Source organism: Monodon monoceros, unplaced genomic scaffold (genome assembly GCF_005190385.1).
Source record: "Monodon monoceros isolate NGI ecotype Baffin Bay Population unplaced genomic scaffold, NGI_Narwhal_1 Super_Scaffold_2, whole genome shotgun sequence".
NCBI lineage: Eukaryota > Metazoa > Chordata > Mammalia > Artiodactyla > Monodontidae > Monodon > Monodon monoceros.
Window position 1 is genome coordinate 9,540,111 of NW_021703776.1, and position 16,650 is coordinate 9,556,760.

The 16,650-nt window shown below is 43.8% G+C and overlaps 1 protein-coding gene across 2 annotated transcripts in view; it reads right to left on the reverse strand.

Annotated features, from left to right (window-relative positions):
- Positions 1-16,650, reverse strand: part of BLVRA (biliverdin reductase A) — a 55,550-nt gene that overhangs the window by 33,059 nt on the left and 5,841 nt on the right. Inside the window, exon 2 of one of the 2 annotated variants that reach the window (XM_029233003.1) lies at positions 9,553-9,585. In XM_029233003.1, coding sequence (XP_029088836.1) covers positions 9,553-9,564 — 12 coding nt within the window. In that variant the 5' untranslated portion in view covers positions 9,565-9,585. Of the gene's footprint in view, positions 1-9,552; positions 9,700-16,650 lie in introns of those variants that run through there. The other variant, XM_029233002.1, reaches the window with a different exon arrangement.

The window sequence follows — 16,650 nt, forward strand, 5'->3', positions numbered from 1 at the left end:
GGGGAGTGATGGGGAGTGATGGGGAGTGACAGGGGAGCGACAGGGGAGCAATGGGGAGTGATGGGGAAGCGATGGGGAGCGATGGGGAGCAGCAGATGAAGCTTCACTCACTCGTCCGCCCGCCACTCACCTCCTGTTGTGTGGCCCGGTTCCTAACAGGCCGTGGACCAGTACTGGTCTGCGGCCCCGGGGTTGGGGGCCCCTGGGTTACATGACCATTGCCACCACTGGGGAGCTAAAGCCAGAGAAGCCATCACTGACCATCTCCCTGCCGTACTGAAGCAAGTCATTCTCAAGAGCTTGCCTGGACGCCAAGACCTCGGGGAAAGCACCTGCGGCCTTTTTCAGCCCGCAGCTGGGAAGAAGCAACTGTGCTCTCTCAATAACAGTCTCTCTTTCTTCGGCCTTCCAAATCTCCCAAGTCTGCTTATAACTGGCCAACGTCACACATGAAATGGACCAGTGGGCAATGCAGTTCCAGGCTTGTCTTTCTTGAGTCAGGGAGAGTGTGGGAAGGAGAGGCCACAATGCCCAACTGACAACAGGCAATTTAGCCCTGTTAGTACCTTCTGGGTTACAAGTTTACCCTTTTAATTTTAATTGTTGACAGTCTCATATACGAAAAGCAGAAAGACAGTCTTTGGAGAAATCTGTACTGTAACAGCCAAAACACACACGCTTGATCAAATATTTGTTTCTTCTTTCACCCCAAAAAGGAAACAAGCAATCTCCTTATGAGGCTGAATATATACAGTATTCCTAAGATTAACTACTAAATTACTACATTCCAGAAAATAACCAGGAACGTAAGTTTCTATTAGCTTTAAAAGAGCCATGAGGTTAAGAAACAGCTTCATTATCTGTAAGAAGCCAAGTTACTTTTTCTATTTTAGTAATTACCAATACACAAACTTGTGTACAGAACCTGGCTGGCATGGTGTCAGATTGAAAGTGCTTCTGAGTTTGGTTTACACAACATTCCTTTGCAAAACTGACACAAAGGGACAAGATATGGGTGAAAATGCTGACATATTAACAGTTGAGTTCCTCTGTGGGAGAGAACTTTGTTTTTGAGAAAAATGACTTTGCTAGATAGACCATTTTACCTGCGCCTGCTCATCTGACATGAGGCTTCTTCAAGGCATGTTCTGAAAGGAAACTGCAGATCAAAGAGGTGAGGGCTTCTGGTTTCCCACTACACATGGCAAGAGCTTGGAAGTTGCCACTCCATCCTGATAATGGGTAAACAGCTAAACAGACTGAAAAACTAACTAAAACTAAGTCTTCCAGGATCCATAAGAGAGGTGAGGACACAAGGCAAACCACTGCCCCCAAGATTGGAGAGAGGGACTAATGAAGAGAATAACTTAGCAGAGCAGAGGTTCAAGAGTAGAAACGACCACAGGAACCAGACGCCAGAACCAGTAGGAAAGCCTGAACTGTAATGGATGAGTTGCTGGGGGCTCAGTGTGGACAACTTGGAGACCTAAAACCTCCAGGGGGACCCAGTCACGGGGAGACCCTCTCATTTTTGTGAGATTTACCTCCAAGAGCTTGACCAGGTTCCCACAGTAAATACTGGAGATGTTTCCCCCTGTGCTTCCAGCAGGAGTGGGGAAAAAGCACCACTGTGAAATATACCAGAGCGTGCCGTTCTTCCTAATGAGGCCTGCCCTCACAGGAAACTAGCTAACCAGATCCTAACGTGCTGGGGAATTATCAGACCCTAACTGACTGCAGGGAAGGGAAAAACAGTTGACCCTTGAACAACATGCATTTGAACAGTGTAGGTCCACTTACACATGGATTTTTTTAAAAAGTAAATATTACAGTACTACACAGTTGCGGCTGGTTGAATCTGTGGATGCAGAGCTGTGTATATGGAGGGCCGACGGTAAGTTACAGGCAGATTTTCAACTGCAGAGAGGGTCAGCATCTCTCACCCCGGTGTTGTGTAAGGGTCCACTGTACAAAACTCCAGACTACTCTAGAATTCCATTTGGGAGAAGGGAAACACCCAACTCTAGCCCACTCTAGCCATACTCTCCCACCTAAGAGGGGAAGAAGAAAAGAAACAACTGAGAAATACTTGTGTGGTTCGCAGTCCAGAGGCACAGGCTCACTATAAGACTGAGACCTGATCATGGGAGCAGAGAATGCTTCCCCTCCCCCTATATCTCACCACCACATGACTAAAGGCCCATTTACAGCAGCTCCTTTTACATGATACATCATGTCTGGCGATCAAGAAAAAAATGACAAGCCATAGCAAAAGACAAAAAACACAATTTGAAGAGACAGAGCAGCATCGGAACCAGACATAACAGGAGTGTTGGATTTACCAGACTGGGAATCTAAAACAACTATGATTACTATGCTAAGGGTCTAATGGATAAAGCAGACAACATACAAGAATAGATGGGCAATGTAAGCAGAGAGACGCAAATTCTAAGACAGAATGAAGAAGAAATGCTAGAGATCGAACACAATGTAACAGAAACAAAGAATGCCTTTTATGGGCTTATTAGTAGAGTAGACATGGCTGAGGAAAGAATCTCTGAAATTGAGGCTATCTCAATAGTAACCTCCTAAACTGAAGAGCAAAGAGAACAGAGACTGAATAAATGAAGCGAATATCCAAGGACTGTGGGACAACTACAAATGGTGTAACATATATGTAAGGGGAACACCAGAAAGAGAAGAGAGAAAAGAACACAAGAAATACCTGAAACAGTAATGACTAAGAATTTCCCCAAATTAATGTCACCAAACCACAGGTCCAGGAAGTTCAGAGAACACCAAACAGGATAAATACCCCCCCACCCCTGCAAAATGATGTTAGGCATATCATTTTCAAATTACAGAAAAGCAAAGATAAAGAAAAAAATCCTGAAAGAAGCCAGAGAGACGGGACTTCCCTGGCGGTCCAGTGTTGAAGACTCCGTGCTCCCACTGCACGGGGCGCAAATTTGATTAGGGAACTAGAATCCTATATGCCGTGTGACGCAGCCAAAAAAAAAGAAAAAAACAAAAGCCAGAGGGAATCAACCTTACCTACAGAAGAACAAAGAAAAGAATTACATCCAACTTCTCCTCAAAAACCATGCAAGCAAGAGGAGAGTGGAGTGAAATATTTAAAGTGTTGAGAGAAAAAAAACTACCAACCTAGAATTCTGTACCCTGTGAAATTATCCTTCCAGAGTGAAGAAGAAATAAAGACTTTCTCAGACAAACAGAAATTTGAGGGAGTTTGTTGCCAGTAGACCTATCTTGCAAGAAATGTTAAAAGGATTTCTTTAGAGAGGAAGAAAAATAATACAGGTCAGAAACTCAGGTCTACCTAAAGAAAGGAAGAAGGATTAAGTGAAGGTAAAATAAAAACTTTATTTTTCTTATTCTTAATTGATCTAAATAACAATAAAATAATGACAGCAACAAAGTATTCAATTATTTACACTTATGTATATACTTTATGTATGTATTTATATGCTTATGTATGCTTATACGTAAGTGAAATCAGTAACAGCAGTGATACATAGGACAAGAAGAAGGACTGGAATTATAATGTTATTTTACAGTACTCACACTATTTGTAAAGTGGTATAGTTATTATTTGAAAGTGGACTTGGATTAGTTGTAAATGTATATTGCAAGCCCTAGAGCAACCAATAAAAAAAGGAAGTAGAACCAATATGCTAAGAAAAAAGAGAAAATGGAATCATATAACACACTCAATTTAAATCACAAAAGGCAGAAAAAGAGTGGAAGAGAAAAATAGGACCAAAGAACAAAGGCAATGAATAGAAAACAGTAACAAATATTAATCCACCTACATCAATAATCACTTTGAATGTTAATGGTCTAAATGCATCAGTTAAAAGATAAAGATTGTCAGAGTGGATTAAAAAACAAGACTTAACTATATGTTGTCTACAAGAAGTCCACTTTAGATATAAAGACACATATAGATTAAAAGTAAATGGATGGGGGCTTCCCTGGTGGCACAGTGGTTGAGAGTCCGCCTGCCGATGCAGGGGACACGGGTTTGTGCCGCGGTCCGGGAGGATCCCACATGCCGCGGAGCGGGTGGGCCCGTGAGCCATGGCCGCTGAGCCTGCGCGTCCAGAGCCTGTGCTCCGCAGTGGGAGAGGCCACAACAGTGAGAGGCCCGCGTACCGCAAAACAAAAACAAAAGCACATGCACTGCCAACTCAGGAAAAAAAAATTATTCTGAGGTGAGGAGAGTAGAAGAAAATGTAAAATCACTGTAGAACTTCAAGGTGGGAGGTTTGAGGGCAGGTGCTGGGTTTCCACTCCAGGAGGGGGTATGAAGATTTCAAATAGTCAGGAAGGACAACCTAATGTTTTTCACTTGTTTACAAGAATCAGTAAGTTTGATAACACACTGGCTGGCCTGGGAAGACAGGCATATTCGTATGTTGCCAGAGGGAGAGAAAAACAGGCAAACTTTGTGGAGAGCAACTTGGAAATGTTTATCACACAAATATTCTTTGCTCAGAGAAATCCATTTCTAAAGCATATATGCAAGTAAAATGACCCAGGTTTATTGCAGCCTTGCTTGTAACAGCAAAAGACTGAAAATAATGTATATGTTGTTAATAGCAGACTGGTTATATAATTATGGTATGCTACACAGCTATAAAAAAGAACAAGGAAGTTCTTTATGTATTGGAAGGGACTGATCTCCAAGATATATTGTTGGCTGAGAAAAGCAAAATACAGACCACTGTAAGATGTGTGCTCTAGTTTGTGTAAAAAAAAAACAAGGGGGGGAGGCAGCTGAAGGGAAAAAATACTTGTATATGTTTATAATCTCTCTGAAAGGATAGCCAAGAAACCAGTAGCACTGGTTGCCTGGGAGCATAACAGAGTAGCTGGGAGAGAAGAAGGTCTTCCCAGAGTAAACTTTTTTTTTTTCCTAAATTCTTTAAAATTTTGAATCATGTGAATGCATGTTATCCAAGATACAAACACTTAAAATAGATATACAAATCCGAGGGATGCTCTGAGCAGATGAGCGCTCTACAGTTTGTACAGCCTTGGGCTCACTCGCTGCTCCTGTCCTAGGCTCCGGCTACAGAGCTGGGCGGCTTCTGCCGCCTAGTCTTCAGTGCACTCTGTCCCTGCCCGTGGCCTGTCCACTGCCCCCGAATCAGCCGGCTGCTCATATCCCCGGGGCCGCATCTGCTTCCTCCACTCACCCTTCTAGCCCAACTGTAAGCTGGTTTTCACTACCACACCTCTCTGTCGTATCACAGGGCATCTCAGATCTTCTCACTGCCAAATTCAAGGGCCTTCCCTCAGCGGCATTCTCCTGGACCTCAACTCGTATTTGACACTTAAGGGGACCTTCTTTAAATTCGCCCCTTCCCTGTCTTCCCTCGTCTCACGGCGAGGTTTCCTTCTCACACTTCATCCTGCGCCCTAGCGTTGCACATTCCCCAGTGCTCAAGCCTGTCCCTCTGTTCTTCTCTTTTCCCCATGTTCCCAGAGTGGGGGAGGGGTGTCTCACACTCTTAAGGTTTCCAGGACAACCGTTAGGCTGAAGTCTCCCACATCATGTGCTAGGAGCCATCCTCTCCTCCAAGCTCCAGTCCCAGGAAGAAATGCAAACCGGGCATTTCCACCTGGCCGTCCCGTCCTGACCTGGATCATCACGTTCTGTGCTAGATTCCAACCACCCACCCCACCTGACTGGCTGTGCTCTGAACTTCCGGGCAAAGGCCAGTGGCTCTGCAAATTCTGTCAGGCACCCAGCTTGACATGCTGGAAATCCTGGGAGTCATTCCTGCACTGGACAAATCCTCTGAGACCAAAGGGCTGATTACGGCTGAGACCCCGCTCCTCCCTCCCTCTCCAGGCAGCCTCAAGTCTCTGCAAGTTTTCCTTCCTCTACATTTCTACTGATCCACCCAAGCTCTGGAATGAATCACAAGATGACTCAACAGTCTCTGAATCATCCCATCATTCAGTCAACTGCCATTCAGTGAGGACACACGGTGTTGGAGGCATCATGCCAGCTGCTATGGGGATGCGAAGATGAACAGGGCACACAGACGGTTCTGCTCCAAGTCAAAGGATGGAAGGTAACAAAAGAAGGGTGATGGAAATTCACATGAGGGAGGGATCACTTCCAGAGAGAGAGCTCTGAGAAGTTTTACTGGAGCAGCGAGGACCACGTCAGGCTGCCCTGGGATGAGACAGGAGAGGGTAGTGAGAAGGGTGACCACCACCACTAGAAGGTGGTCACAGGGTGTTTCAGGCAGAATAGTTAGAGGGGGACCCAAGGTCTGGGAATATTTTTAAAAGGTTGAGAGAGAAAAGGCACCAAAGGGGCTTCCCTGGTGGCGCAGTGGTTGAGAGTCCGCCTGCCGATGCAGGGGACGCGGGTTCGTGCCCCGGTCCGGGAAGATCCCACATGCCGCGGAGCGGCTGGGCCCGTGAGCCATGGCCGCTGAGCCTGCGCGTCCGGAGCCTGTGCTCCGCAACGGGAGAGGCCACGACAGTGAGAGGCCCGCGTACCGCAAAAAAAAAAAAAAAAAAAGCACCGAAGAAGGAAAGGTCAAAATTATAGAACAGAAGGGGTGGCTGATAATTGACAGAAATCTTACCAGGCCAGGTTCTATGAGCTTAACGTTAATGCTAAGTTTTTACTCTTTTTTTTCACAACTTCCAAGAACATGAGAGTTAGAGTGAGTTACAGGGCCTTCGGATAAGGCGGCAGAGGCCCCAGAAAATGGTTAACAGAGGCCAGCCCTGGGGTGGAGGAGGCTGGGGGGATGGGGTACCTGGGAGACTCGCTTTTGACTGTGTAACGTCTTGTGTATAGCTTTTGAGTTTTGTACTAGGTCTGTGTATTGACATTATTACAAAACTAAACTTTTTAAAAGCTATTTTTTTTGTTTTACACATATCTACCTTCTTTTTTTTTTTATAGTCTTTTCCATTATGGTTTACCACAGGATATTGACGAGTTCCGTGTGCTATACAGTAGGACCTTGTTGTTTATGTTTATCCATTCCAGATATAATAGTTTGCATCTGCTCATCCCACACTCCCAGTCCAGCCCTCCCTCACCACCCCTCCCCCTTGGCAACCACAAGTCTGTTCTCTATGTCTGTGAGTCTGTTTCTGTTCTGTAGATAGGTTCCTCTGTGCCATATTTTGGATTCCACATGTAAGTGATATCATATGCTATTGGTCTTTCTCTTTCTGACTTACTTCACTTCGTATGATAATCTCTAGTTGTATCCATGTTGCTGCAAATGGCATTATTTCATTCTTTTTTATGGCCGAGTAGTATTCCATTGTATATATGCACCACATCTTCTTTACCCATTCCTCTGTCAATGGACATTTAGGTTGTTTACTGTGAATAGTGCTATGAACATAGGGGTGCACGTACCTTTTTGAATTATATCAGAAAACTACTATTAAAGATGAGTTTCTGAAGGGAATGAGAAAAATAGGATTACGGTAGCTCGACAAGACCTCATGTGTTGCTTTGTTCTGAAGAAAGTAAAAACTAAAGCAGTTGGAAATACTGATGGGAAAGATCGAGTAGAAATGAGCCCAACAGTGCAGCTGGTCAAGGAGGTAATCAGGGAGGTGGTACAAGGTCTGAACAGGTGGCAGAGTCTGCAATTCAGAGTGTGGACATTTCAGTAAAGAAAGGCTGTTGAGGCCATCAAGCCCTCAGCCACTGCAGCTGCCCCCGAGGTGCATCCTGAGGGGACTCAGGATGGGAGAGAGCAGGCTACTGCTCTTAGGCACCCTGGATAGCTAGGGTGCCTATCAAAGGAATGATTTCAGTAAGCCTAGACTCTTGCATCTTCCCATACATAGAAAAGTGATAAATTCATTAACTTGAGATGTCTGTTTTCGTTAACAGTAATCTTTTGATGTTCCAATTGCCTGGGGTTTTTTGCGGGGGCAAAAAACCCTATATATCCTGGCTTGTCCCTTACCTCTTTGGAGCAGTCCCTCAGAGTTTCCTGAGAGGCTATATCCCGGGCTTAAGTCCTCCGTAAGTCAGCAGAATAAAACATAATTCTCAGCTTTTAGGTGTGCGTGTTTTTCAGTCAATACGCTTTCACCAGAAATGTCTGGGACGGGATGCAATGGGTCCTTTCCCAGTGTCCACTCGCCTTGCTTCTTCCCAGATCCAGCCCCGGGGTAGAGGGGGAAGCTGCACCAGGTGGGACAGATTAGTCTAAGCCAGTTGGCAAAATCCTGGCTCCTCTGACACAGTAATTAGTCCAGGAATGGGCACATGACCCGGTTCTGGCCAGCAAGACCTAAGCAGGAGTTTGGTGGAGGCTTCAGGAAAGAAGGTTCCCACTTTTCTGGGAGAGCTGCAGAAAGCCACGTCTTTCTCCCGCTCAGAGTGAATGAGGAAGTATGTAGTCCCAGCCCCTGCTGGCGGCCATCCTAGAACCCTGAGGGGGGCACCACCTCGAGGATGAAGCCAACACTTGGATGAGAGTAGAGAGATGCAAAGATCCTGGACATCCTTGATAAGATGTGGCTGAGCCACTGGATCAACCCACCCTGAAGCCTGCCCTGCATCTGGACTTCCAGGATAAAAACCACATTAAACTGTGTTTTCCTGTACTCGCAGCCTGGAGCTCTGTCACTGACAAGCATCCCTTCCACTATGAAAAAAGGAACAAGCCAAACAGGAAGTCCGAAATTGAGAGAGATGATGGCTGATGGTTCCAGTTTTTCTCCGTAAAGTAAAAGGTGACCCACGCACTAAGAGTGAGGAGGGAGCTGGGAAGAGTGAGGAAGACCAGACCTGGTTGTTTCGGGCAAAGGGAGAGAGAGCTGCCTGGGGCTATGGAGGGGGCCCGGTGGGTGTGCTGAGCACCCAGATGAGGTTTTAAGACCTCTGCCAGCCGCAAACAGCATGAAGCTGTGCCACTCGCCCAAGACCACCATCCTGTGGGGGCAGCCTCTGGGCTGGCCATGGGGCATCAAGGGGACAAGCGGAAAAGGAGTTGGAGATGTGAGCACAATAGCAGTCGAAGAGATGGACCCCACGATCTACGCTGGACCTGGAAGGGAGTGAGAGCAGGAGGGGCTGATTGGTCAGGAAAAATCAGAGGGACAAAGAGACTAGGCATCTCGTTGGATCGAAGAACAGGTTCAGTGGAAGTGAGACGACAGGGAGACGATGCAGAGAAAGGTCCTTGTAAGCAGAGTTAAGTGTCCCCAGAATAACACAAGGGCCCAGCAGCCCCCAGAGCCCAGCCCACTCTACCCCTAACCCATGAGTGTTGTTTCAGGATTAACTGAAGTAGATGAATCTTAATCTAACTGAAGCTGGACTGACACAGATAAGAACTTAGAGGGGCCTAATTCTTCCCATATCACCGGGAGCCATGTATGGTGGCAGGAAGGAGGGGACATGTTTTCAAGTTTGTGCTGATGTTTCCGAAAACTCTGGAGGAAAGGAGACACTCTGTGAAGGAGAAATGAGGGACACTGCAGAAAAAAGCATCCTTAAACGGGTCCTTTTAGAGGACTCACCTCTGCGTTCATCTTGGTCCCTTTCTGCAGGAGCTGTGAAGACAAAAGCAGAGGTTCAGGACCTTGGTGGCACCTCCCCAAACTCCCTGCCGACACTCTCCCTGGCCACCCCCCTTCTCCCCCCACTTCCTGTCCCATTGGCCCCATCTTCCCCAAATGCCTTCACCACCTTGTGCCCTCCAGTGAGGACACCCAGGCCAGTGTCTGATCTGACACCGGCAGGTGGTCGCTGGCCCCCCTGGGGACATCACACCAGTAATGTTTCTCAAAAGAACACTGCCAATCCCCAAGGGCCCCCTCTTATACTAGAAGGGATGCTTCTGTATACTTAAAAGAATGATGCAGGGCTTCCCTGGTGGCTCAGTGGTTAAGAATCCACCTGCCAACGCAGGACACACGGGTTCGAGCCCTGGTCCGGGAAGATCCCACATGCCGCGGAGCAACTAAGCCCGTGTGCCACAACTACTGAGCCTGTGCTCTAGAGCCCGCGAGCCACGACTACTGAGCCCGTGTGCCACAACTACTGAAGCCCGAGCGCCTAGAGCCCGTGCTTCACAACAAGAGAAGCCACCGCAATGAGAAGCTCCTGCACTGCAATGAAGAGGCGCCCCCCGCTCGCCACGACTAGAGAAAACCCGGGTGCAGCAACGAAGACCCAACACAGCCAAAAATAAATAAATAAACAAATTTATTTAAAAAGAAAAAAAGAAAGAGGCACGGGAAGAGCCATAGACAACGTGTAACAAATGGGTCTGGCCGTGTCCTAATAAAACTTAAAAAAAAAAAAAAGAATGTTAGTGTTATGTGTCCCTTACATGTGGGGTGGGGAAGTCAGATAACGAAATATGAGGAAGATGGTAACAACTGTGAGACAACTTGTGTCAGCTGCTTTATCTACATGAACCCTAATCCTTGAAATCTTGGCAAAAAGGCTAATATTAACTCCATTTTACAGATGAGGAATCTGAAGTTCAGGGTGGGTTAAAGCACTTGGTCTTACAGTCACGGTGTTGTGGCCCTGTGCTGTAACTTCCAGCTTCCCGGCTATGGAGCCAAACCCAGACTGCCCCAGAGACCTTTCCAGGGCTGTCTTACACACACCCGGAGAGCCTTTATGATAAATAAAAGACCTGGGGTTTGGTCTGGCTTCAGTCACAGACCAACCAAGTGACCACAGCCAAACAGGTTCTCCATGTGTAGGCTGAATGGCTGGACCTCATCTCTGAGGTCTCTTCCAGCTCTAAAATGCTCTCTGATTCCCAGAAAAGGAAAATCTGGTGACTCTTAAAACAGTGCTCAACCTCAGTTGTGAAATGAATTTACCTAGATGCCCTGTCACACTGACAGAGATCAAAACATTTGCCACATGTTGGTCAAATATCTCTGATTTTTTTTTTTTTTTTTGGCCTTGCCGCACAGCTTAGTCCCCCAACCAGGGAATGAACCCAGGCCCCGGCAGTGAAAGCTCAGAGTCCTAACCACTGGACCACCAGGGAACTCCTACCTATTACTGGGGAACTATAGGTAGGTATCATCTCTACAGACGGCAGTTTAGCAACATCTATTAAAATTCCAAATGTAAGCAAGCAATTCCACTGCTTCCCATTTTTCTTTTTTAATTAAAAATTTGTTTTTCAAGATTTAACCTTTTAATTGCAGTACAGTTAATTTACAATGCTGTGTTAGTTTCAGGTGTAAAGCAAAGTGATTTAGTTATATATACACATATACATACATATTATATATATATTATACATATATGTGATATATATATATATATATATATATATAAAACAGCCAAGCCATGAAGCAACCTAAACATTCATCAACAGATGAATGGATGAAGAAGATGTGGTACATATATATACAATGGAATATTACTCAGCCATAAAAAAGAAAGAAATAATGCCCTTTGCAGCAACATGGATGGACCTAGAGATGATCATACTAAGTGAAGTAACTCAGAGAAAGACAAATATCGTAAGATATCACACTTATATGTGGAATCTAAAATATGATATAAATGAACTAATTTACAAAACAGAAATAGACTCACGGACACAGAAAACAAACTTATGGTTACCAAAGGGGAAATGGGTGGGGAGGGATAAATGAAGAGTTTGGGATCAACAGATACACACTCCTATATGTAAAATAGATAACCAAGGACCTCCTGTAGAACACAGGGAACTCTTTTTTTTTATTTTATTTTTTTTTAACATCTTTATTGGGGTATAATTGCTTTACAATGGTGTGTTAGTTTCTGCTTTATAACAAAGTGAATCAGTTATACATATACATATGTTCCCATATCTCTTCCCTCTTGAGTCTCCCTCCCTCCCACCCTCCCTATCCCACTCCTCCAGGCGGTCACAAAGCACCGAGCTGATATCCCTGTGCTATGCGGCTGCTTCCCACTAGCTAGCTACCTTACGTTTGGTAGTGTATATATGTCTATGCCTCTCTCTCGCTTTGTCACAGCTCACCCTTCCCCCTCCCCATATCCTCAAGTCCGTTCTCCAGTAGGTCTGTGTCTTTATTCCTGTCTTACCCCTAGGTTCTTCATGACACTTTTTTTCCCTTAAATTCCATATATACGTGTTAGCATACGGTATTTGTCTTTCTCTTTCTGACTGACTTCACTCTGTATGACAGACTCTAGGGCCATCCACCTCATTACAAATAGCTCAATTTCGTTTCTTTTTATGGCTGAGTAATATTCCATTGTATATATGTGCCACATCTTCTTCTTGATATATTCAGTATCTTGTAATAACCACTGCTTTCCAATTCTGTCTCCAGTCCCCACAGAAGAAATCACTAAATTGCCCTGAGTCCTTTGTTCTTGTAGAAACATTACTGTTGCTTGCCTTCCCTTTCTAATAACAACTTCCAGAAAAGGTTTCCTATAAAAAGTCAATAAAACATTACTTATGAACTTTACTACCTTTCCCACAGAATCTGGGGAATGCAAAACAAAACCAAACCAATTTGCAGAGATGCACATGGATGAGAAAGGACCCCACCTAGAAACCTTACCACCTTAGGCACCAGCGGTCAATTACCAAGGGTGAATTGCATTATTACTTATAAAGCACGTTCAACAGGGGTATCCTGGCCAGGATTCTTTCCATACTCCTTCTCCAGCTTTCAACTTCCCTTGTAATAAGATGGCACTGTTGGGGTAGGCAGCAACCCCAGGCCACCTTTCAGCACCCTCCCTGCCCATCACACATCTCTCCCTTCCTCCCCACTGTCCTGCCAAGACCCATTAAAGTCTGAACAGAACCCAGGGAGAACTTTATTCTACATTTAATACATTCTAAAAGATCTAAGACTAGGGCTTCCCTGGTGGTTGAGAGTCCGCCTGCCGATGCAGGGGACACGGGTTCATGCCCCGGTCCGGGAAGATCCCACATGCCGCGGAGCAGCTGGGCCTGTGAGCCATGGCCGCTGAGCCTGCGCGTCCGGAGCCTGTGCTCCGCAACGGGAGAGGCCACAACAGTGAGAGGGCGGCATACCGCAAAAAAAAAAAAAAAAAAAAAAAGAAAAGAAAAGATCTAAGACCTAACCCTATAACAAGAAGATTTACTTTTTTCCCCTGTACTCTAGTGTATTTTATTTTTATTTATTTATTTTTATTGGCGTAGAGTTGATTTACAATGTTGTATTTGTTTCAGGTGTACAGCAAAGTGGTTCAGTTATACACATACAAAGATTCATTCTCTTTTCGATTCTTTACCTATATAGGTTATTACAGAATACTGAGTGGAGTTCCCTGTGCTGTACAGTAGGCTCTTGTTGGTTACCTATTTTATATACAGTAGTGTGTGTATGTTAATCCCAAACTCCTAACTTATCCGTCCCCCCACGTTTCCCCTTTGGTAACCGTTAAGTTTGTTTTAGAAATTTGTGAGTCTGTTTCTGTTTTATAAATAAGTTCATTTGTATCATTTTTAAATTAGCTTCCACATATGAGTGATACCATATAATATTTGTCTTTCTCTGTCTGACTAACTTCACTTCGTATCGATAATCTCTAGGTCCATCCATGTTGCTGCAAATGGCATTATTTTGTTCTTTTTGATGGCTGAGTAATATTACATTGTATATATGTACCACATCTTCTTTATCCATTCCTCCGTTGGTAGACATTTAGGCTGCTTCTGTGTCTTGGCTATTGTAAATAGTGCTGCAATAAACACTGGGGTGCAAGAAGATTTACTTTGGTTTGTTTTTTATTTCAAGGGTTTAATATTTTTAACAATATTGAAAATACTTTTAATAATATTTAAAAGCCTAAAAGGCTTTAAGTTTCTGACTTTTAGTATTATGTTTAGAAAGACTTATATATAATTTTAATTTTCACTTAGATTTTTAACTTTTTTCCCCTTTATTTATATGTTTAGTTTTAATCAATCTAAATTATATTTTGGTATATGGCATGAGATAAGACTCTCCTGTAATCTTCCCAAATAGTTGAGTTGTTCTCACATCATTTACTGACTCTTTCATTCTTTCCCCCAATGGCTCATACTTAAATTCTTATGCATATGGTTATTCTTTCTTTCACTTTCTGGGCTGTGCCACTGACCCGGCTTCCAGTGCCTATAATATGTTGTTTACCTGACTGTAGCTTTACAATATGTTTTGCTATCTGGTAGTTCAAGTTGTCTCACTAACTTGTTCAGTATTCTTATCTAGTCTTGCTTGCTCAGACATCTAGATGAAGTTTACAACAGCTCTGTCAAGTTAAAGAAAAAAAAAAATTTTCCATAGGAACTGTGCCTATGATTGCATCAAATTTGTAAATTAAATTAGGATTCAGCCTTCCCACCCAGAAATATATGGTGTGCCTCTCTAGGGGAAGCCACTTAAAGAAAAAAGAAGAATCTCAAGTTAGTTCCTGAATTACTGCATAATTACAAACAACAGCTCAGGCTGCAGTGGTTCACTAGAAAGTTAAAGGAAAAAAGTCAACATTTTTGCATAAATAACCTGCTTAAAGCGTTTTCGAATAGGTTTCTCCTTCCCCTGTATCTCCTGCAGCAGACAAGCTACCCTCTGGGAAATGGACCTAGAGATTATCATACTAAGTGAAGTAAGTTCAAAAGAGAAAGACAAATACCATATGATATCATTTATATGTGGAATCTAAAGTGTGACACAAATGAACTTATCTACGAAATAGAAACAGACTCACAGACATAGAGAACAGACTGGTGGTTGCCAAGGGGAAGAGGGTGTAGGGGAGGGATGGATTGGGAGTTTGGGGTTAGCAGATACAAACTAGTATATATGGAATGGATAAACAACACAGTGCTACTGTACAGGGAACTATATTCGATATCCTGTGATAAACCATAATGGAAAAGAATATGAAAAAGAAGGTGCATACATGTATAACTAAACCACTTTGCTGTACAGTTGAAATTAACACAACATTGTAAATCAACTATATTTCAATAAAACAAATTTTTTAAAAAAGAGACTAGTTCTAAACCTGGCCTGGGTACCCACTAGCTCTGTGACAGAGGCCAGGGCACATGGTCTCGGAGCAACTTGGTTCCTGCACCTTGAAAAAGCTGGGGGTCGGGGGGATGAGCTCAGACAAAGTTATATGACCCCTACACACTCTTCCAGTGCTGATGTGCCATAAATTCGAGCTCACTTCTATTATTTTGTTCTCCTTTGCTTTAGCTGTCTTCCATGTTTGGCTTGGTTAACTGGAGGTTATTAGCTTCTCTTCTGGTTCTCTCAGGGGCAGACAGACACACGTGAACTAGGACAAAGCTCAGGTTATCAGAGCTATAGTAAAGCTGCTGCCCTGAGACGCCAGGTACAACAGTGCTGAACAGGTGAAGCTTTCCGTGGCACTGTCTCCAAACAGAAGCCACTGTCCTTCCCACCCCAACTTTCAAGCCCCTCCCACCTGCCCCATGTACCTTCTGTTCCTCCTCGTGGCCATTTCAAAACCTTTTGCCTTTTACTGAGAGTGTTCTTGATATAACAGAAGAGAAATGTTATACCAGGAGTCAAAACACTCTTACTAAGGAATGAACATCTGGTATCCTGTATTTAGGCTTACCAGGCTGTGTCCCTTCTTTAAAAGAGCAGCTTATTAACTCAAATAATTGCAAACAATGCAACTGCAGTGCAACTAAATTTTAAAAGTGGGGTGAGACCAGGACATTCCAGGGGGACCCATACATGTCGTTAGGTACTGATCCCCCAGAAAGTCCAGGTCAAAACCTTGGTCTCCTCTTGCTGAAAGACTAGTTCTTTCTGGCCAAGTGCTTTTGGAAACGACAAACTGCTGGAACATCCGAGCACAGCACAAATGACAAGTGTGTGTGGTGGGGGCCAAAGGAATATAAATCTTCCACCCAGGAGGAATCCCTGTAAATGTAACTTTTGTCTTTAACAATTTAAAAGCTCGCTAGAAAGAATGTATTTTCTTTCCTTAGCAGATCAGTCAAGATTTTTTTTTATAAGCAAGATTTCACAGTGTGTTATTTGTGACCTTGATGTTAACTGCATAAATCGTGTTATGCTCTACACTGAGCATATGATGCTTTTCTGCTGTTTTGTGCCTATTTTGTTTTCCTATGCAGCTTTCTTCCAGCTTTATAGAGATGTAATTGACAGATAACATCCTATAAGTTTAAGCTGTACTTATGATAATTTGATACATGTATATATTTTTCATGCATTTTTATTTTTAAGATTCTGCAAATTCTCAGATATCAGGTGAGAAACTGTAAGGCCTTTTCAAACTCTGAGGTATTATGATGTGATTTCTGTGATGATTAAAAAAAAGTAAACAGTTAAGCTACAAGAAAAATCATTCTGTACAAGATATATAGAAAATATCCAACTATTTATTCAGGCACCAGCAAAGATATGTTTTATAATAGTGCACCAAACAGCACAACTGAGTTGGAATATGCAGGATGAAGAAGTTTAAAGAAATCCTGCAGTAAATTTGACCAAAATGGCAACATAGAGGGCTCCTGAGCTCCCCTTCTGCCACAGACACACTGAATGTACAGCTACCCTGGGAGCAATCCCTTCCGAAAGAGATCCAGAAACTAGCTT